This window comes from Papio anubis, chromosome 2, assembly GCF_008728515.1.
Source record: "Papio anubis isolate 15944 chromosome 2, Panubis1.0, whole genome shotgun sequence".
NCBI classification, from domain to species: domain Eukaryota; kingdom Metazoa; phylum Chordata; class Mammalia; order Primates; family Cercopithecidae; genus Papio; species Papio anubis.
In genome coordinates this window covers 89209655-89230037 of record NC_044977.1, presented here as the reverse complement: position 1 = coordinate 89230037, position 20383 = coordinate 89209655, and the positions used below count along the sequence as shown (strand labels likewise).

The following is a 20383-nucleotide window of genomic DNA, read 5'->3' as shown; positions in this document are numbered from 1 at the left end:
AGGCTTGATGCTGTCCTTTCCTCTACCTTCGGCGCTAACACGGGCCTGTGCAGGGCCTCTCCAGGAGGCTAAACCTGTCAGTGCTCATGGGGATGTGGGGATCTCTCTGGCCAGACAAAAGGATGCAAACAGATGCTCCCAGGTAGCTATGTTCTGTTTCTTGGGCCCTACATAAGACAACCTGGGTCCCAGCCAGATACTGGAGGATGATATCGCAAATATTGTGTATAGAAGCAACGAGAACCAGACATTCTGGACAGTCTTTCCTGGGGCTGGCCAGGAGGTCTCAGTATATCTCAAGTGTGAGCTGTACCACTGCTTTGTTTTCCCTGTCTGATCTTGTAATGCCCTGTCTCTTGTGGCCCACAACACTGCCTCCCAAGATATAACTGGTTGTTTTCACTCTCTATAATGTTTATCTCCTTCCTTCAGCCGCCAAATTTCCAGCGAGCCCTGTTCCAGCAAGTGGTCGGAGCCTGCAAACCTTGCAGTGATCCCAATCTGTCTGTGGCTGAAAAAGGTATTGTTCCCCAGGTGGCCTTCCCCCCATGTCTGTCCCCATCCTGAGTGTCTGACTCCTGTCCCTGAGTACCAGCTGGCCAGGGCTAAGCCATACTTCAACACTCAGGTCTGTCTGTCTGTCCAGAATTCTGACCAATTCTTGTGCTCACTATTTAACCCATGTCTGGCTTGATGCTAAGGTTTATATCCTGTATCCCTCCTTCCCCAGGGCCTACCCTCAAAGAGGCCCCAGCTGCCTCCTGCCCTGAGCCCACCTTTATGGAAACTTGGGCTTGTGTGTGCAAACTGTAGACAACTACTTCCCTAGACTCCTCCCAACCACCCGCAGAATTCAGCAGGCCTTGTGGCCCCTTTGGTCCCTCTCCGCTTGGGCCCTCAGGGATCTTTCCTTGGAGCTCAGAATAGGCCATGGCGAAACAAGCCCCAAGAGAAAGGGGAAAGACATGCTATTTCCCAAAGACAGGCTTCTCCAAGTGAAGCCTAGGGTGCCCCAAAGGAGTCCAGTCCTCCTGTTGCCACTGTGGCCAGCAGCTGCTGTGAATTCATCTTTTATTGCCAGGCCACCAACCATACTGTGAGACTGAGCAATCCTCCTTAGACCTGTGGCTGTTTAGAGAGTGGGCATTTTACCCTGTGTTCTGCTTCTGCAGGCTGATGAAAGAAGCAGACTCAGACCTCAGACACAGAGATCTGAGTTAATTTTAACAGAGAGTAATACTAAGTGCAGAGCCTTCCTGCCACCCAGAACCTGGCCTCATATCCACCCCTCTCCTCACAGGTTCTCTGCCTAGCTGTTCCATCTATTGGAGTTTAGGGCACATTCAGTTCCCACCAATACAACCTATCATCCCCTATTCCATCAGAACATGTCCCTCCAAAGCTGTCATCATCATGTTATCATCGTACCTGTTCATCGAGTGCTATGTGCTGTCCCCACTGTTATGCTCTGCCTTTGCTCATCATGGAGGACATACCTCTGTGTCCTCTTTAAAGAGACAAAAAACTGATGGGCACTGAAGCTGGGTGCCCCACCACAAAGGGCCTGGAGACTGGCTGAAGATGCCTTCATAGCTTCAAGGTCGCATATCCCGAAAACATGCAGCTTCTTGGACTTCTGCACCTGTGACCCAAAACAGAGTGCCCTTTTCGCCTGGAGGGCCAGAATCCACAGTGGCATTTCTTCAGCTGAGATGCAGAGCAACGTCAGAAGTAGCCAAGAGTCTAGATGGGCTTAGAGCTCAAACAGGTGCTGTTGGCCAGACCAGGACCCTACCCCAACCAGATACATTAGCGCTTCAGGCCTCAGGCCAAGGCCAGACTACATCAAGGAGCTGGACATGCCCACTACTAGGTGTGGAAGGAAAGGAGGGTTGTCTCAGAACAGAGGTGAGCCCAGAGCAAGCATATCCATACTACAAGGCCAGCATTTAGAGGGCAGCTAATCAGACATTTGCCCAGTGGCAACACACAGGCCGGAGTGTAGCTCCCTAAGTCTCTACCTGGATCCTCCAGGGCAGGAACTGTACATACTTGTCATCATTCTCTTGTCAGTCAGGGTTCTGAGTCCCATGAGGACTACATCTCTCACAGGTATCTCTTTTTGCCACGCAGTGACTCCCAGATCAGGCGAGCCTGCCCTCAGGACCATGGGCTATGAACTGGCGGCCTCAGGCCAGTGCTGGACAGTTGTTAATGGTGAGGGAGGGAGGCAACAGGATACAGTTGGGATCACCCCTCTTTTCCTACGATAAGTCATTCTATATTAGCCTTCCCTCTAGCCCCAGTGCACATGTGCTACATGACAAAGGTCTACTGGCCCCACTGCTCATAGACATCAGGCTGCAGGGCAAACTTGATGGTTTCTGGTTTACGTGGAATCACTCAGGCAGGCACCCTTTTGTAAACCATTACAGCCCTGTCAGCTTTCTTCTCCCATAGCCTTCCTGGCCTAGAGCTCCTTTGAGCCATTGTGGGTGAACATCTGCACCCCTTAATTCTTCCAGGGCTAGGTGTGCATCTGAGATCCTGGGCTGTCAGAACCCCTTTAGGGAAGCTGCCCAGACCCATTTCCAAGCTTCCTATTCCCTGATACTTCTTTGGTGGCTTTTTATGGAGAAGGTGCTTTTTTTGGCAGAGAGGGGAAGGTGCAGGGAGCCTTAGCACCAAGAAGCTCATGCTGCATCTTGTAGAGAGTGTGGGTGAGTGGGCCTGTTCTTGGGATGGCTCAGGCTCTCTGAGGAGGCTATTTGGTGAAAGCCATCTGATGCTCATTAGATGCAGAATTATTTCCTCCTTTCAGGCAACAGCTAAGTGTCTTGCCTGCAACTCAATCGTTGGCACACCCCTCCTTCCTGCCACCAGCAATCAACAATACCAGGAGACTGGGCAGTTCTCCTCAGAACTGAGGCTGTTTAGACAGTGGAGTTTTACCCTGTGTTCTGCAAGCCCACACCAGTTCCTGAGCAATGAGGAAGATGATGATGATGGATGGATGTCACAATCTTATCCCTGGAGAGCTGAGGGGGCCCAGCCCTTCTGGCCACATCCTTTTCAAAGGACAGACTCTAGTTCCTTCCCTTCCAAAGCTTCTCAGCTCCCATTAGGCCCTGAAATTCCCCTCTCTGTGTCTAGACCAGGAAGAATCCAAACCTCAGGCTCAATGTAGCTACTACGGCCTGAGAACAAATCCAGTGACAGCACCTGGATTGTGAGCTGCTTCTCTGCTGCTAATAGCCCAAAGGGGAGAGTGGAGTTGCCTGGCTCCAACAGAGAAAGGACATACTTCTTTTTGCTGGTATTTGTTCTCTAGGAGGAGCTGGCCAAGAGAATTCACATGTCCACTGCTGCTTCTGCAGAGTGGCACCCTCAGACCCCAAGGTCCAGCCATCATTCCTCTCTCCTCCTGAAAAATCTATCATCCCAACTGTGGCTGAGGGGACAGTATTCTGGCAGTAGACTCCTTCTTTAACACAGAAGGGCACTCTGTGCTTCCCTTTATCCTGGGCCCACTGCACCCTGCATCCATGGCACGTGGGTGCTAGGAACTGGGGTTCTCTAGATGCCAAAGGGCACTCATGGGCTCCACAGCCCTCCCTCCTCCTGTTAGGAAGCAGTGAGTCCAGCTGAATCTGGGCTGCAGTTTCTTCCAACAGGTACCTGTCTTTGCTCCCTGCTTTTCCTACTGAGCCTGGGCAGTAGGAGAGCTGACTCTAGACTTTGGCAAGGAGCTCTATGTCCTGTGTTCTCTCTATATTCTCTCATTCTCATCTCTACTCTTCTGTCCTGTTTTCTCTTCTCCTCCTGGCGGATCCCAGAGGCTGCAGCTGTTCACTCCTTGCTGCACATTCAGCTGTCTCATCCTGAATACTCTTTAGATATAAGCTCACTCTGTTGCCCTCCTCTTAAGCAGCTTCAATCCCTGGGCAGTCTCCCCTGTGGGCCACAGTGCCTTGCTTGGCCAGTGTTTTTAGTTCCAGGTGCTGGCATGCCCCACACGTGTGCTGGATACATGGTGCACACTGGAGAAGCCACAGGCTGTACTTCTCCCAGAGGGTGGCTCAAGAAGTAACCTCCCTTCATGCCATCTGTTTCCACCCTTCAGCTGTGCCAGCAGCCCCCAGCAGCTGGAGTCTGGATAGCGGAGCCCAAGAGGCCCAGCCCTTCCTGTCTGCCCATATGGGGCGCATCCTGGCCCCCCCAGTGCCTCCCCGAAGCCTGCTGCATGGTAAGAAGACCTCCAGCGGGTCCCCAATAGTCCCTGGTCTCAGACTCTGCTCAAGGGCCACAGCAACAACCATCTAAGCTGAGAAGATTGGCCATTCTCTGGGCCGACTCAGCCAAAGCAAAAACACCCCCACCACAGGAAGGATCCTGCTGGGCTTTGGGGTCAGTGAGGTTTCTGAGTACAGCAGGTTAGCTCAGGAAGGCCATCCCAACTAGAAGGCTGAAGACAATGGAATTGACTTTGCCAGGCACACTTCTCACCAGACTGTTTCATCGCCTAGCAGTCGGCTACAGCTGCCGCTGCCTGAGGCCTGTTCCACAGACTCTGAAGCACTCAACTTTTCTGACTTCCTGTGTGGAGTGGGTTTCTTCTACCCCAGCAGCCTGTGTTTTGGAGAAGGCCAGTGTAAAGAGAGGTTTATCCATAGCCCTCAATGCTGAGGGGTCCCCAGGGGACTCTTCTCATGCCTGCCCAGTTGGCCCAGCAAAATGGTGCTGGCATGAAGCCTGTGCAGGGCCCCCAGCTGAGGCTCTGGTTCTGTTCCCTTTGCAGGTCATTACTCCCTACACTTTGACGCCTTCCACCACCCTCTGGGTGATACCCCCCCAGCCCTCCCTGCCCGGACCCTGCGCAAGGTAATGTACTGAAGCGGCAGCCCCACCAGGCTGTGAGATGAGTCATCTTGTCTGCTCTAGAACCACCCTTGGGGTCTACAGGAGGAACTGGAGCCCTCCCCTTCACCTCTCTCCCCAGCCTGGCAGAAGCTGGGGGTGGCCAGAGCCACACTTGAGCTGCAGTTGCACACTTGTGTCCTGCAGCAAATGTGATGGGGGCAGGGAGATCAGAGGGTCCTGGAGACAACAACACACAGTTCCAAGAGTGTGTGGGCAGTGAGCACTGGGAAACCTGGGGGCTGTCAGCCAGCACCAAGGTATCAACACACCATAGTTCGCTAGCTAAACAAACGTTCCTGTGGTGGATCAGAGAGCATTTCAAACTAGAATTCAGTAAAAGAAAGAACTTTATGAAAAACTCAGGAGAGTAAAATTTCCTACCTGTTAGTTTGTCTGCAAATTGGAAAAGACTGAGTCTATCACAGATTTTAGCAGCAGAATACATTCCTCTAGTCCACGGCCCACCAGGGTTCTTTCTGTCCCCCTCAACAGGCCTGATGACCCAGCCTTTCTGTCAGTATCCCAGAGCCACCGACGGCAGCCTGGGACCTGGGACCAGGGGGCACCAATGCCCAGCAGCCAGGGCAGGGCCATTTTTTGGCCACTGAAATGCAGATGATTCTGGAGTTCCACTGGCTTACTTCAGGGTGGTGGGAGGAGCTGGGAGCTTGCTGCTGAAGAAACAAGAAACATGCTGTTGGTGAGGGTTAAAGTTCATTCATAAGCAGGCTCTTGGTCTTCCCATGGCGGGCAAGTCAGCCTGTCTGGAGAGAGGGATTCTAACATGCCCACCCTTTCCTTCACAGTCTCCTCTCCACCCTATCCCAGCCTCCCCAACAAGCCCCCAGTCAGGTCTGGACGGCAGCAACTCTACGCTGTCCGGCAGTGCCAGCAGCGGCGTGTCCTCCTTGAGTGAGAGTAACTTTGGGCACTCCTCGGAGGTCCCACCTCGCACTGACACCATGGACTCCATGCCAAGCCAAGCATGGAATGCTGACGAAGATCTTGAGCCACCCTACCTCCCTGTCCACTACAGCCTCTCTGAGTCTGCCGTCCTGGACTCCATCAAGGCCCAGCCATGCCGAAGCCACTCAGCCCCAGGGTGCGTCATCCCTCAGGACCCCATGGACCCGCCTGCGCTGCCGCCCAAGCCCTACCACCCCCGCCTGCCAGCCCTGGAGCACGATGAGGGGGTGCTGCTGCGTGAAGAGACTGAGAGGCCTCGAGGCCTGCACCGCAAGGCTTCATTGCCTCCTGGGAGCGCTAAGGAGGAGCAGGCCCGCATGGCTTGGGAGCACGGCCGAGGGGAGCAGTGAGGGGCAATGAGGCGGCTGGGATGCCGCCCTCAGTAAGCAGCTTGCCAACCACTCCAGGTCTGAAAAGCAAGTCCCCCAGCCCGACCCCAGGGAGCCAGAGAGGCTTGGCACTCAGGAGAGAACCACCCCAAGTCTCCATTCTACTGCCGTGAACTCATGTGTTGCCATGTACAGAGGCCACAGCAGCATGAAGGGTTGTGGCTTCCCTTTTTATTTTTTTACATTTCCATTTCTATGGGTTTTCCTTTCTTTCCTTTATGCAGTAGATGCTTTCTTCCTCCTGCAGTTCTGGACCATGTGGAGCTATATGGAGAAATTGCACAGACAGAATCACTTTGCCACACTGCAGGGCCCAGGAGCAGGAGCCCAGGTCCTCCCTCCAGGGTAGAGATGCACAGAATGGAAATTGCACTAAGGACCTCTTCCTTTGCTGTATGGACAGAAGAGTTCATGGTTGCATTCAGGGATTGCAAGGACCATATAGACATGTCACAGGTGGAAAAAGGGCCACAAGCCGTTTTGCACAAATGCCTGTCCACCTGCCCCTCTTCCATCCAGGAGTGTGCTACTGAGGGGCTGGCTGGACCAACCTGCTGGCTCAGGCACATGACTGGCCTAACTGCATGCCCAGGGAACTGCCAGGGTTCAATGGGCCAGCCGTCTCCTACTCCATCTTGGATTTTTCTCTCCATCACATTATTTCTGACCATTTGCTCCCTTCCATTCTTGAAACACCTCATGCCCCACAGGAGCCCCAGTGGTGACTGGATCTGCAAGGGTTATCTCTCACCCTCTGGGGTTTGAGTGGAGGTATGGAGCCAGAGGGGCTATCCTAGCCACCTTCCTCCTAGGGGGAGCTGGTCCCCTTCCTAAGTGGTAGAGACTGGTGTAAGAGTGAGTCTGGGGTGTGGCAGGCGCCAGAAATCCTCGAAGCTTTCAGAAGCGTTCAGAATGCCTACCATCAGCTCCTGAATCAGGGATTTTCAGCACTACCTCTGAGCCATGGGGGTGGCTGCCTAGCCAGGCTTCCAGGCCCTGAGGACATGTGGTCAGGTTCAGCAGGCTCCTTGGTAAAGAGGGTGGGAGGGGGCTTCTCCTTTTGGAAGCAGATAGCCATGCAGGTAGAATTGTCATCTCCCAAGTGGCCACATACAGCAACCCGCTCCAGGCCATGGGGACCACCACTCAGGGTTTGGGGCTGGCAGGAGGGCAGTTTCTCCAGTCTCCCCAGTCTGTTGGTGTCTTTATAGAAAACTATAAAGCAGAGCAGTGGTGTCTTTAGAGGAAACTCATTCAAGTCAGGGCACTGATTTTCCTCTCAGTTTATTATTTGGGGGGATCGGGTTAGGTGGGTATAGTAGTACTTCACCAGGGTGCTTTTAAGTTACTTTAAAAAAAAAAAAAAAAGCCTACAAAATATTTCTTTTCTTTTATTTGCTCAAGTTCACATTAATGATGGTCACAAGGCTGCCTTGTTGGGCAGGCATGTTGCCCCCATTTCCTCTTCTGCTGGCCTGTGTGACCTCCACAGCCAGGCCCTGGGCCCGAGCCCCTCGTCCCTTCTCCACTGCCCCTATTTCCAGACAGTAAAGGCCATGGTCAGGGTGTTTTTCACTTGTAAACAAACCCCAGCTTAACAGAAATGCTAATAACCTACTGGGAAAGATGGAGGTCTAAATTACCTTCAGGGTTTTTCTGGGGCTTTATCATCAGTGTGGGTCCCTTCTGATACCATCAGGCTCACTCCAGGCAGAGTGGGGCAGAAGGCTGCTGAGGATGTGGGTCAGTCACAGCAGCCCTCACCTCAAAGGGCTGGCCTGCTTCTCAGCCTACATTTATTTGCAAGCTTCAATCTCTGGACCATCTGGTGTTCACAGGTGTTAGAGGGTCGGGGCTAGCTTCAGATTTGATTCATAGGTAGGAGGGCTTAGATTTTAAGGCACTTCTGAACGTCAATCCCTGGACAAGGCAGTCATCCCATAAGAACAGCTACCTTCTCCACTTCGTGGCACAAGAGGTAAGGAGGGGAGTATGGGTTCATTTGGCTTCGCATTATGCAAGTTGAAACCGTTTGTTTCCCCTTTCCATTTTCCCTAACTGAATGAAAAGGACACATTCTGAAATCCCTTTTGTTGGAGAATTATTCAGTCTGAGGGGAAATGGGAGGCCAGAGATGAGAACCCTTTGACAAGATTGTAAAATACTGATTTTCATTCTTTCAAGCTTATTTGTAAATACCTATTTGAATGCTGTGTATTTGTACAGGAATTTGAGCAAAAAATGTATAGAGTGTGATGTCCAATTGGTATTCAGCACTATAAATGTGTTTTTAACCTCACGCATTCTGTGCTTATTTAAAACAAGAAAACTTCTAACCATTCTTTTGTGTATTCATGTTTAAAGAAAACAAGTGATTTAAAAATGATCTTACCTGTACCAGAAAAGCAAAGTTAAAGGAAACAAAATTTGTACCATTGTCCCAAGAGGTATTTTACTGTATATATTGTGGTAGCATGTTCAAAATCCAACAAGTAATGTGAATTTTAGATGTAAATATCTGCCACTTGATTTTTTCCCCCTTTCCCCACTTCCTTGACTGCTGTGATGTGAATTAAAGATGAATATCTGATAATGATCCACTGAATTCACTGAATGGGAGCGGAGGATGTGCCCCTCTCCAACCCTTGTCGCCGGGCTCCAAGCCCTTTTTAGCCCCATAGACATGTCCTTTTTGCACTGAGTAGAGCCAACTCTTCCCCAACGCAGGAAGCCAGGGGGGCACCTGAAAGTCGGGCAGTCGAAATGGAAACATCCTCCAGTGCTTCTCTGCTGATCCCCCGGACCCCACTCAGGAGGCCCCTCAGCAACAGGGGACCCCGAAGGCCTAGCGGGGAGGCAGGAGAAGGCGGGCCAGCCACTGAGCCACGCTTCTGAGCTTGTAAGGGCACCTCCCGAGCCCCTCACCTTCCCACGCTGAGGCGACCCCATATCCTCGACCGATGATCCGGCCCGGGCGCTGCCCTCCACGGTCTAGAGTGGCGGCCCAGCTTTGAGATTGGCGCGCCTTGAGCCCTTCCTCCGGATGTCCCGCAGTCCGTCCACCCCGCACGTCTCCTGTTAGCCTACGCACGGCGGGCTCCGGTCAGGTGGAGGTTCAGCAGATGGGCTTCCAAAGGTTGGGTCCGTTGCCCACGCGTAGGAAAGAAGAAAAAAGGAAAGAAACTTTTTTGAGTCTTGCCTGCGGTCGCCCGCCCTCCCTGCCTAACCTGCTGTCTTGGCTGACCCCAGAACAACTGCGCCACGAGTCGGAGTCCGGGCGAGGAAATCCGCAGGGTTTTTCGAGCAAGCCTGGGGCCCAGAGCAGGGGTACGCGGGTCAACTCAACAGATGTAAGGCAGTGGCGAACCCCATTTCAGCTAGCGGTACCCAGCCTCAGTAGAGTCGCTGCCCTTACCCAATATGGCGGCCCACACCGCTTCCGTCGCTGCTGTAGCCGCTTCCTGCGGCCGGCCCGGGTTCAATCAGCGGCCGACAACTGTCTAGGGCTCAGACACCACCAGCCAATGAGGGAGGGTAGCGTGGAGCCGCCCGTCTGGGCTCCACGGCTTATGGACCAATGGAGATGTGGCGTGTGGGAGGGCGCGGAGGGCCCCCCGCCAATGGGGAGCTACGGCGCGCGGCCGGGACTTGGAGGCGGCGCGGCGCGGCGGGTGCGGTTTAGTCGGTCGGCGGCGGCAGCAGCGGAGGAGGAGGAGGAGGAGGAGGAGGATGTGGGCTACGCAGGGGCTGGCGGTGGCGCTGGCTCTGAGCGTGCTGCCGGGCGGCCGGGCGCTGCGGCCAGGCGACTGCGAAGGTGCTGGATGGGGGGCCTGGGGCCGCGCTCCGTGACCGTTCTGGCGACGGCGCTGAACCCCACAAAGTCACCAGACTGCGGGGGCCAAGAGGGCGGGGGCGAGGGCGGGGGCGGGGGCGACGGGGGGTCCCGGCGGGGCGTCCCGGCGGGGCCTGCACGAGGAGGCTCCGGCGCCCGCCCTAGTAAATCTTGCCCGGGCCTAGAAAACATTGGTCCGACGAGGAAAAGTTGAGACTAGATCCCGTTGAAAACTTGGCCTGAAATCTCCGTCACGCCTGAGTTATTGTCCCCACCACCGTCCAGAGGTTACCGCTCCCCGTCCGACGTCGGGAGCCCCAGGGCTGGCCGTGGGTGCTGCGCCCTATCTGTTGGGATCACGAAGCTGCACCTCTGGGTTCGCTGTTGTATTTGGAAATTAGCAGCAGCATTTTGATGGTTTTTCTCCTCACCTTCCAGTCTGTCCATTTACGAGGTCACAGTGAGTCCCGTCTCAAGGACGCGTGTTCACCATGGGCTTAAACTTGATGAAAGGAGCAGGGAGGAGTCGTTTATAGGTCATTGGGTGATGCTTGGTCTTTTGATTACCTGGGTGTACCAGGGGACCCCTGCCACCTTGAACCGGGTTCCGTCTACCTGTAGGCAACTGAGAAAAATCGGTGATGGAAAAGCTCACCTCTAATGATTCATCCCCATGTCTCCTATTAAAATTGTTGGCGGAGTTCCTTCCTGGTGGATTGGAACAGCTTGGTGATTGCTGAGCATCTCCCGTCCCTCTCTTTTCCAGTTTGTATTTCTTATCTGGGAAGATTTTACCAGGACCTCAAGGACAGAGATGTCACATTCTCACCAGCCACTATTGAAAACGAGCTTATAAAGTTCTGCCGAGAAGCAAGAGGCAAAGAGAATCGGTTGGTAAGTAGTTGGTGACCCTCCCCAACTGGCCCTGGCTCATGTTAACCCTCAGCTTCACTAGCCTTTTGATAAAAGGCCTTGCCCGCCTCTCTATTCAGGAAGCCAGCTACTCTCCATAAACTAATGTGAGACTGAAGTGTTTCTATGTCCTTCCCAAAGCAGGCATGTATTCTGCAACTGTGATTTTTTTTAATCGTGTTAGTCTTTATTAAGCACCTACTATGTGCTGAGCACTGGGCGTATCAGGGGAAAGAAGTGACAGTCAGGCACACAAATAATGCAGTGTCTGGGTGTCATGAAGAAAATGGACCAGTAGGTGCTGATTTAGAGTGGCCATGAAGTCTCTGAGGAAAGGTTATCATTGAAGTGAGATAAGAACATCCCATACAGGAAACAGCAGTGTGAGTGCCCAGAGGCCTGAACGAGTTTGGCATGTATGTGGACAGGAGAAGGTGACAGGGTGCCCACAGGATAGGCAAGGGCCAAATCAAGACAAGAGCCCTAGTGAAGCAATGGGTTTTCTAACTTTAATTTCCCTGGCAGTCTCTGGCTTATCTGTTAAAGGTTTGAACCCTGGTGACACTTAAACTCATTTGGTGGCTGCCAGCTTGGACTGAGCATGTGTTAAGAGTCCAGGGTTTACACTGACTGAATCTGACTACCAGTACAGGCAGGGCACTGAAAAATGCAGCTGTGGGCCAGGTGCGGTGGCTCATGCCTGTCATCCTAGCACTTTGGGAGGCCAAGGTGGGAGGATTGCTTGAGCTTAGGAGTTTGAGATCAGCCTGAGCAAAGTGGTGAAATCCCATCTCCACAAAAAAATGTTTAAGCCGGGCACGGTGGCTCACACCTGTAATCTCAGCACTTTGGGAGACCGAGGTGGGTGGATCACCTGAGGTCAGGAGTTCAAGACCAGCCTGGCCAACATGGCAAAACCCCGTCTCTACTAAAAAATACAAAAATTAGCCAGGCATGGTGGCAGGTGTCTCTAATCCCAGCTACTCAGAAGGCTGAAGCAGGGAGAATTGCTTGAACCTGGGAGGCAGAGGTTGCAGTGAGCCGAGATCATGCCACTACAGTCCAGCCTGGGTGACAGAGCGAAACTCTGTCTCAAAAAAAAAAAAAAGTTTTAATTAGCTGGATGTGGTGGCCCACACTGGTAGACCCAGCTACTAGGGTGGCTGAGTGGGAAGGATCACCACCCAACAGATTGAAGCTGCAGGGAGTCATGATCGTGCCACTGCATTCCAGCCTGGGCGACAGGGGGACCCTATCTCAAAAAAAAAAAAGTTAGGCCCTACCAGAGAGAGGATGTTTCAAGGTGTCAGTATGTTTGGAGGCGATGGCTCTCAAGCACCTCCTGAAGGCCACTGTCCTTTCTTGATGCAGTGCTACTATATCGGGGCCACAGATGATGCAGCCACCAAAATCATCAATGAGGTATCAAAGCCTCTGGCCCACCACATCCCTGTGGAGAAGATCTGTGAGAAGCTTAAGAAGAAGGACAGCCAGATCTGTGAGCTAAAGTATGGTGAGTACGCCTAGTCCTTACTTAATGAATGTTGTGCACCTTCTGGGTTTATTTCCCATCTGGGAGAGGAAAATGATGAGCTAGAGTCATGAGTGGATTGTATCGTTTGACAGATGGTGCTAAATGCTGGAGGGCTCTGGCATGGAAGTGGGTGGAGGTCAGAATAGGCCTTATTGAATAGGTGATATTTCAGCAAACTTTGAAGGAGGTGAGGATTAGCCAAGAGGCCAACTAATGGAAGAGCATTCCAGGCAGAGGCTACGGGCAGGATAAAGGTGGCCAGTGGCATGGCAAGTCAGAGAGCATTGCAGGCTGGTGAGGGCTTTTAATCTGCGTGAAGTTAGGAGCATTAGGAGTTTTTGAGCAGAGAAGTGACATGGTACGACTTGGGTTTAACAGGCTGGTTGTGGCTGCCAGCTCTGAAGCCCCAGTGATCTTTACTATTCTGAAAAGAAACGCTATGTCCAAGTATGCAAGCCCAAGAGTTAGGAACTACAGCATCTCTCTTGCTGACTGGGTCTCTGGTTGTACATAGTCCCAGTCTTCAGAAACAGGGCGTCTTCTGAAAAACTTGAATGGCCAAGGACCTGTGTTCGCCCACTTGGGTCTTCTGAGAGTCATCCTGGTACAGGTCCAGTTGGCTCCAGGTCACTGTGGTCATGGAGAGTAAGTTCCTCAAGGGCCTGAGCAGGGCTGCTCTTTGTCACCAGCCTGGAGCTGTTAGTCTGTGGTGACTATGTCAGAGGCCCTTGGAAGATGGGAACCACGTTTCTCTTGTAAGGACAGTGTGGCCTCTGTCCCTATCCTTGTCCACACTGCATACCTGTAGTAGACACAATATGTGGCCAGCCTTCCTGGTGAAGAGGCTAGTTCCCTCTTGTGGTGGCAGTAGGCACTGACATGCCTGTAAATGTGTCTGGAAATGTGTCTTCCTCTGAAACCAGTAGGGCTGGTTTGGCCATTCGGGGAGTGATATATTCTGGGACTACTGGGGGACTGCGGCTGCTCCACCCAGCCAGTGACTCTCCCTGCTCTCTCCTCCAGACAAGCAGATCGACCTGAGCACAGTGGACCTGAAGAAGCTCCGAGTTAAAGAGCTGAAGAAGATTCTGGATGACTGGGGGGAGACATGCAAAGGCTGTGCAGAAAAGTCTGACTACATCCGGAAGATAAATGAACTGATGCCTAAATATGCCCCCAAGGCAGCCAGTGCACGGACTGATTTGTAGTCTGCTCAATCTCTGTTGCACCTGAGGGGGAAAAAACAGTTCAACTGCTTGCTCCCAAAACAGCCTTTTTGTAATTTATTTTTTAAGTGGGTTCCTGACAATACTGTATCAGATGTGAAGCCTGGAGCTTTCCTGATGATGCTGGCCCTACAGTACCCCCATGAGGGGATTCCCTTCCTTCTGTTGCTGGTGTACTCTAGGACTTCAAAGTGTGTCTGGGATTTTTTTATTAAAGAAAAAAAATTTCTAGCTGTCTGTGGAGAATTATGGTGAATACTGAAATGGGGTTTTGCCCCAGAAGGTTCCTACCAGTTTATGCTTTCCAGTTGCAAAGTTTGGGGGGATATTCATTTCCATTTATCCCTCAACCCACCAGCGCTGAAAAGACCAGAGCAGGACATAGGGGCTAGGGCCCGCTGATGTGCCTGGGTGTGTGCCACTAGAGGGCAGCAGGCACCTCAGCAGAAAGGAGGTAAGGGGTGCTGGGCTTGATACCCTGCCCCTTGATACCATATGTCTTAGCCACCCAAGAGAGCTGGAGGCCACAGCTTTAGGAGGAGTGAGTCTGGATACATTGGAGGGCCTTAAATTGTGGCTCAGTACAAGCAAGACGGTGTGTGGAGTGTGGTTTTCCGCAAGGATGTCTTCAATAACAGTGCATGTCAGCACTGACATGTCGATGCTGTTGGCCTGGCCACCTACTTTTTTGTCCATTCCAAGCCTCTGATGTCTATTCCAGTTTTTGCAAGACTAGCAGGAGTCAGCTTATAGAAGGAGGGAGTGGGAAGCTGCCTTTTGCCTTTGTTTACCCTACATTAGTCAAACAGTTGAGGTCCAGGGTTTTTCTGGAGTCTGCTGCTTAAGCCACGCTCTGTGGCATTGGTGCTTAGGAAACCCAGTTGTTAGTGTGAGCTGTGGCTCAATGAAAACACCTGTAGAAACCACCTGAAAGGACGAACTAAGAACCAGTGCTTTCCAAGGAATTGCTCTTGCCTCAGATCACTTGTGTCTCCTAAGCTCAGTTTGCCCGTAGGAGGCCTTACAGGCTGGTGTGGAACCCGTTGCTTTCTTCCAAGACCTTTCCCCCTGCACCTGCCTGAGCTGCTCCAGGAGCTGCTTTCTCATTGTGAGAAGATGCCATGACTTGGTGTGCTCTTCCCCATCGCAAGGATTCTGTGCCGGGAATTGGGTCAGGTTCTACCATGGCTCCAGCAACTGTCCTTGGAGAATGAAAGCTTCCTCAATAGGCTTGAGCACCTGGGCACCCTTTCCCTCACCTCACCTGGGGAGAAGAGGTTCTCCTGAAGGTGATGAACAGGAGGGTACTGGCCAACGAAGGGTCAGCGTGGCAAACTGATAACGGCTGGCACTATCTGTGCATATGGCCTCTTCATCCTTAGCTCTTTCCAGCCTGCTGTCTGCCCAGATGCCCACAGAAGAGGGTGGGACCCAAGAGTGGTGTTAGAGAGTCTATTCCAACTGAACTGCAACTGCAGGCTTGTCTCCGCTTACCTGAATGACAACAATTGTCCTCATGGCCTTTTCGGGGACTCCTGCAGGTGAACCTACACGTGGAGAATGCGCGGAATGTGGGCCTTGGATCCTGGACAGGGGCTAAGGAAGGGCATGCATTAGTCCTTAGGGCTGTCAACCCCAGATCCCAGGCAGGAGATGCCAAGGAGGGTGATGCGGGGTTTGCTCAAGCCCAGTCCTGGGACTGAGGGGATACTAAAGAGACCACTGACTGGGTTAATGCCCCAGACCCCAACGCCCATGGAAACTGTCACTCTTGCTCCAATCAGCGCGGGCTCCAGCGCCTGCAGGAGGAGGTAGTTGGACCCAAAGCGGCAAAGCACGCCAGGGAGCACAAAGCGTTAGGTCGTCCCGCCGGCCTCTCAGGGTTCCTACACTCCGCGTAGCCTCAAGCATCTGCCATACAGGCCGCGCGGTGGCGGCAGAGCGCGCGGCCCAGGCCCACTCACCCGGCACTCACAGGGTCACATGGCACTGGGCGACGCTGCGCGATGAGGCAGGCCCGGCGCGGGTCTCGCCCCGCCCGCCGCAGGGTCACGTGGCACGGCCGGCGCAGCTTGATAACGAAATGCCCGGCCCCTAGGCGCCGCTCCCGCCCCGCCCCGCCCCGCCGCCACCGCCGCGCCGAGTCCTTTTGTCCAAGATGGCGGCGCCGGGGGCGCTGCCTCCTCGGCCGCCGCCGCCGCCGCTGTGAGAAACCTACGGGCCGCCCGCCCGCCGCGCCAGCGCCATGAAGCGGCAGAGCGAGCGAGACTCTAGCCCGAGCGGGCGCGGCTCGTCATCGTCGGCCAAGCGTCCGCGGGAGCGCGAACGGGAGGCGGAGGCGGGCGGGCGGCGGGCGGCGCACAAGGCCTCTGGCGGCGCCAAGCACCCGGTTCCAGCGCGGGCCCGCGACAAACCCCGCGGCAGCGGAAGCGGCGGGGGCGGGCATCGCGACGGCCGCGGCACCGGGGACGCGAATCACCGCGCGAGTAGCGGGCGCTCCTCGGGCTCCGGCGCTGGCAGCGGGGGACGCGGCGGCAAGGCCTCGGGGGACCCGGGCGCCTCCGGCTTGTCGCCCCGCGCGTCTCCTCTGCCGCCGCCTCCGCCACCGCCTGGGGCCGAGCCCGCGGGTCCCGGCTCATCCGCAGCCGCGCCTGAGTACAAGACGCTGCTCATCAGCAGCCTGAGCCCCGCGCTGCCTGCCGAGCACCTCGAAGACCGGCTCTTCCACCAGTTCAAGCGCTTCGGCGAGATCAGCCTCCGCCTGTCGCACACGCCTGAGCTGGGCCGTGTGGCCTACGTGAACTTCCGGCACCCACAAGACGCGCGCGAGGCCCGCCAGCACGCCCTGGCCCGCCAGCTGCTGCTCTACGACCGCCCGCTCAAGGTAGAGCCCGTGTACCTGCGCGGCGGCGGCGGGAGCAGTCGGCGAAGTAGCAGCAGCAGCGCCGCCGCTTCCACGCCTCCCCCAGGGCCGCCCGCGCCCACCGACCCGCTCGGCTACCTCCCGCTGCACGGAGGCTACCAGTACAAGCAGCGCTCGCTGTCCCCCGTCGCTGCCCCGCCCCTGCGGGAGCCCCGCGCGCGCCACGCCGCCGCAGCCTTCGCCCTGGATGCCGCCGCTGCCGCCGCTGTGGGACTGTCCCGAGAGCGGGCCCTGGACTACTACGGGCTCTACGACGACCGTGGGCGCCCCTATGGCTACCCAACTGTGTGTGAGGAGGACCTGATGCCCGAGGACGACCAGCGGGCCACGCGCAACCTCTTCATTGGGAACCTGGACCACAGCGTATCTGAGGTGGAGCTGCGACGGGCCTTCGAGAAATATGGCATCATCGAGGAGGTGGTCATCAAGAGACCTGCCCGTGGCCAAGGTGGTGCCTATGCCTTCCTCAAGTTCCAGAACCTGGACATGGCCCATAGGGCTAAGGTGGCCATGTCGGGCCGAGTGATTGGTCGCAACCCCATTAAGATAGGCTATGGCAAGGCCAACCCCACCACTCGTCTCTGGGTGGGTGGCCTGGGACCTAACACCTCACTGGCAGCTCTGGCCCGGGAGTTTGACCGCTTTGGGAGCATTCGAACCATTGATCACGTCAAAGGAGATAGCTTTGCCTATATCCAGTACGAGAGCTTGGATGCAGCCCAGGCCGCCTGTGCTAAAATGAGGGGTTTTCCCTTGGGTGGACCAGACCGCAGGCTCCGCGTGGATTTTGCCAAAGCAGAGGAGACTCGGTACCCCCAGCAGTACCAGCCCTCACCACTCCCTGTGCATTATGAGCTGCTGACAGATGGATACACCCGGCACCGCAACCTGGACACCGACCTGGTGCGGGACAGGACGCCCCCACACCTTCTGTACTCAGACCGAGACCGGACTTTTTTGGAAGGGGACTGGACCAGCCCCAGTAAAAGCTCTGACCGCCGAAACAGCCTTGAGGGCTACAGTCGCTCAGTGCGCAGCCGGAGTGGTGAGCGTTGGGGGGGAGATGGGGACCGTGGTTTGCCCAAGCCCTGGGAAGAGAGGCGGAAACGGAGGAGCCTTTCGAGTGACCGTGGGAGGACAACCCACTCCCCTTATGAGGAACGGAGCAGGACCAAGGGCAGTGGGCAGCAGTCAGAGCGGGGCTCCGACCGCACCCCTGAGCGCAGCCGCAAGGAGAACCACTCCAGTGAAGGGACCAAGGAGTCCAGCAGCAACTCCCTCAGCAACAGCAGACACGGGGCTGAGGAACGGGGCCACCACCACCACCACCACGAGGCTGCAGACTCTTCCCATGGGAAGAAGACAAGAGACAGCGAGCGCAATCACCGGCCCACGGAGGCCGAGCCCAAGCCTCTTGAAGAGCCAAAACATGAGACCAAAAAGCTGAAGAATCTTTCAGAGTATGCTCAGACACTACAGCTGGGTTGGAATGGGCTTCTGGTGTTGAAAAACAGCTGCTTTCCCACGTCTATGCACATCCTAGAGGGGGATCAGGGGGTAATCAGCAGTCTGCTCAAAGACCACACTTCTGGGAGCAAGCTGACCCAGCTGAAGATCGCCCAGCGCCTTCGACTGGACCAGCCCAAGCTCGATGAGGTCACACGACGCATCAAGCAGGGGAGCCCCAATGGCTATGCGGTCCTCTTAGCCACCCAGGCAACCCCCAGTGGGCTTGGCACTGAAGGGATGCCCACAGTGGAGCCAGGTCTGCAGAGGCGGCTTCTCAGGAACCTGGTCTCCTACTTGAAACAGAAGCAGGCCGCAGGGGTGATCAGCCTGCCAGTGGGGGGGTCCAAGGGCAGAGATGGCACAGGCATGCTCTACGCCTTCCCACCCTGCGACTTTTCCCAGCAGTACCTCCAGTCAGCACTAAGGACATTGGGCAAACTAGAAGAAGAACACATGGTGATAGTCATCGTCAGAGACACTGCCTAGCCCAAGCCTGTCTTTCCCAGCGTCATGTTTGTGTCACAAAAGCAGTTATTTTAAAAATCTGATCCCCTGTCTACCTTACCACTTTGGTTTGAATTATCTCCTGGGTTATTTTGGTTCATTTGGGTGGGGATCAAAGTCCTGTCCAGCACCAAAACTAAGTTCTTAGAATTTGGGGGAATTTTTTTTTTTTTTTTTTAAAACAATGATGAGAAGGGAATCCGGTTATGTTGATTTCTAGTGTACAAGATACTGTCTGCTGTGGTTCTGTATTTTTTTATTTTTTGACCAACTGTATGGAAAGTTGTCAGTAAAACCTTTGTCAGGATGGATTTTTAAACCTGTTCAGAGTCCTGGTTTAATCAAGCTAAGAATCGAAGACTTCCCTAGTGCATGTACACGAATGTCCTACGTCATCTTTCCAGCACCACTGCTGCACAAGTCACTCTCGGCCTCTCAGTTCTTCAGGCTGAGTCTGGACTCTAATCACTCATTTTTATCTTGGCTGACAGGCAAGCTTCAGTTTGGGCTCTGGACCCTCCCACACAAGCCCGAGTAGAGCCCATGCAAAGGAAGGGATGGGGTGAGCCCAAGGCCTGTGGTTAGCAGCTACTGATGGTTTTTTTCTTCCCTAAACGGTGTGTGTGTCCATCATCAGTTTGAGCTGTGGCTGTTGGACAGAGTGCCCACTCAGCATGTTTGGCAGCAGGTAGCCTTCAGCAGCTGTGTAGTCTTGTACAAAGAGAAGCTGTGTACTGTTGATGCCAGGGGGTCTCAGGGCCCCTGATCTGTCCAGGCTCCCTCTGTTTTGGCCTCCTTTCTAGCCTCACTCAGCCCGGGGATATCCAGCGTTGGGAGACGGAGTTGCCTCATATTCCCAGGGGCCCAGTCCAAATACTGGAATGGAGGGTTGGAGGCAGCCTTCCTTGGATTTACTCATGAACTTTGCCTAGATGTTTGTGATTTTTGGCTTTCTCTGGGTCGTTCAGGGCTGATGGGTAATAGAGCAGGCCCGTGCCCAGTCATACCTAGAGCTTTGTGGGGGATACTGAACCTCTAGACTGAAGTACTTTTACAAAGCTACAGGGGAGCACAGTGGACTAGGGGATGCCCTTGGTAACTGATGTGACGGTTTCCTAGGTGCAAGATCAGAGCATGTACCTACACTTTGTACCCTGATGCTGAGGTGGAGCCCATTGGGAAATAATAGATATTTTTCTGGGGGTAAGTCACAAGTCACTGAGGGGTCAGGCAGTGCTAGAGGTTGAAGCCACTCAAGCCAGTTGAGGAGGGAAGGGATGCAGAGGTGGTGTGGACAGTGTGGGCCAGGGAGGAAAACCAGAGCACACAGTTGTCACCATGGAACACCCCAAATGCCATTGTTCAGAGTGTCTGTGTGGCACCTTGGATGTTCAAAGGGAACATTGTGAGGGCTGATGAGAACAGAAACTCTGGTAAGCGAATGAGCCCCTAGATAACCAGGAACTCCAGATTCTGCTGGCCGTGGCATCCTCTCGCCGACCCTTACCCGAGCTGGGATGAGGCAGCATGAGTGACACCTGAGAGTAGAGGCTGGGGCTCAGTGCAGGCTGTGGAGAGGCCACGCTGGTCCACAGGAACACTTGGCAGTGCTCTTGTAGACCCCTCGGTGATGTGGAATGGACAGGCGCTTCGCAAGAGAGCAAGCAC

General features: G+C 54.4%; 3 protein-coding genes and 1 long non-coding RNA gene across 15 annotated transcripts in view; 3 read left to right on the top strand and 1 right to left on the bottom strand.

The window, feature by feature from the left end:
- The window catches only part of DOCK3 (dedicator of cytokinesis 3), a 669732-nt gene extending 660867 nt beyond the window's left edge, over positions 1-8865 (top strand). For 8 of the 12 annotated variants that reach the window (XM_031662807.1, XM_031662809.1, XM_031662806.1 and 5 more), the window contains 4 exons: positions 433-520; positions 4124-4246; positions 4799-4881; positions 5727-8865. In XM_031662807.1, the coding sequence (XP_031518667.1) occupies positions 433-520; positions 4124-4246; positions 4799-4881; positions 5727-6236 (804 nt within the window). In that variant the 3' untranslated portion in view covers positions 6237-8865. The other 4 variants (XM_031662812.1, XM_031662810.1, XM_031662813.1 and 1 more) reach the window with 4 other exon arrangements.
- LOC116273652 lies at positions 7651-9923 on the bottom strand. Its single transcript, XR_004181955.1, has 2 exons — positions 9201-9923; positions 7651-9018 (listed from the first exon to the last, which is right to left on the bottom strand). It is a non-coding gene; the product is annotated as an uncharacterized LOC116273652 (long non-coding RNA).
- MANF (mesencephalic astrocyte derived neurotrophic factor) lies at positions 9838-14016 on the top strand. The gene is given in 5 exon segments (XM_003894358.4): positions 9838-9883; positions 9886-10089; positions 10874-11001; positions 12391-12532; positions 13577-14016. Coding segments are annotated over 5 exon segments (690 nt in total). The 5' UTR covers positions 9838-9852; the 3' UTR covers positions 13762-14016.
- A 1887-nt stretch (positions 14017-15903) lies between these two features.
- RBM15B (RNA binding motif protein 15B) lies at positions 15904-19034 on the top strand. The gene has a single exon (XM_003894356.4). It carries the CDS (start codon positions 16025-16027, stop codon positions 18695-18697), a length of 2673 nt encoding a protein of 890 aa, XP_003894405.1. The 5' UTR covers positions 15904-16024; the 3' UTR covers positions 18698-19034.
- The last annotated feature ends 1349 nt before the right edge of the window (positions 19035-20383 follow it).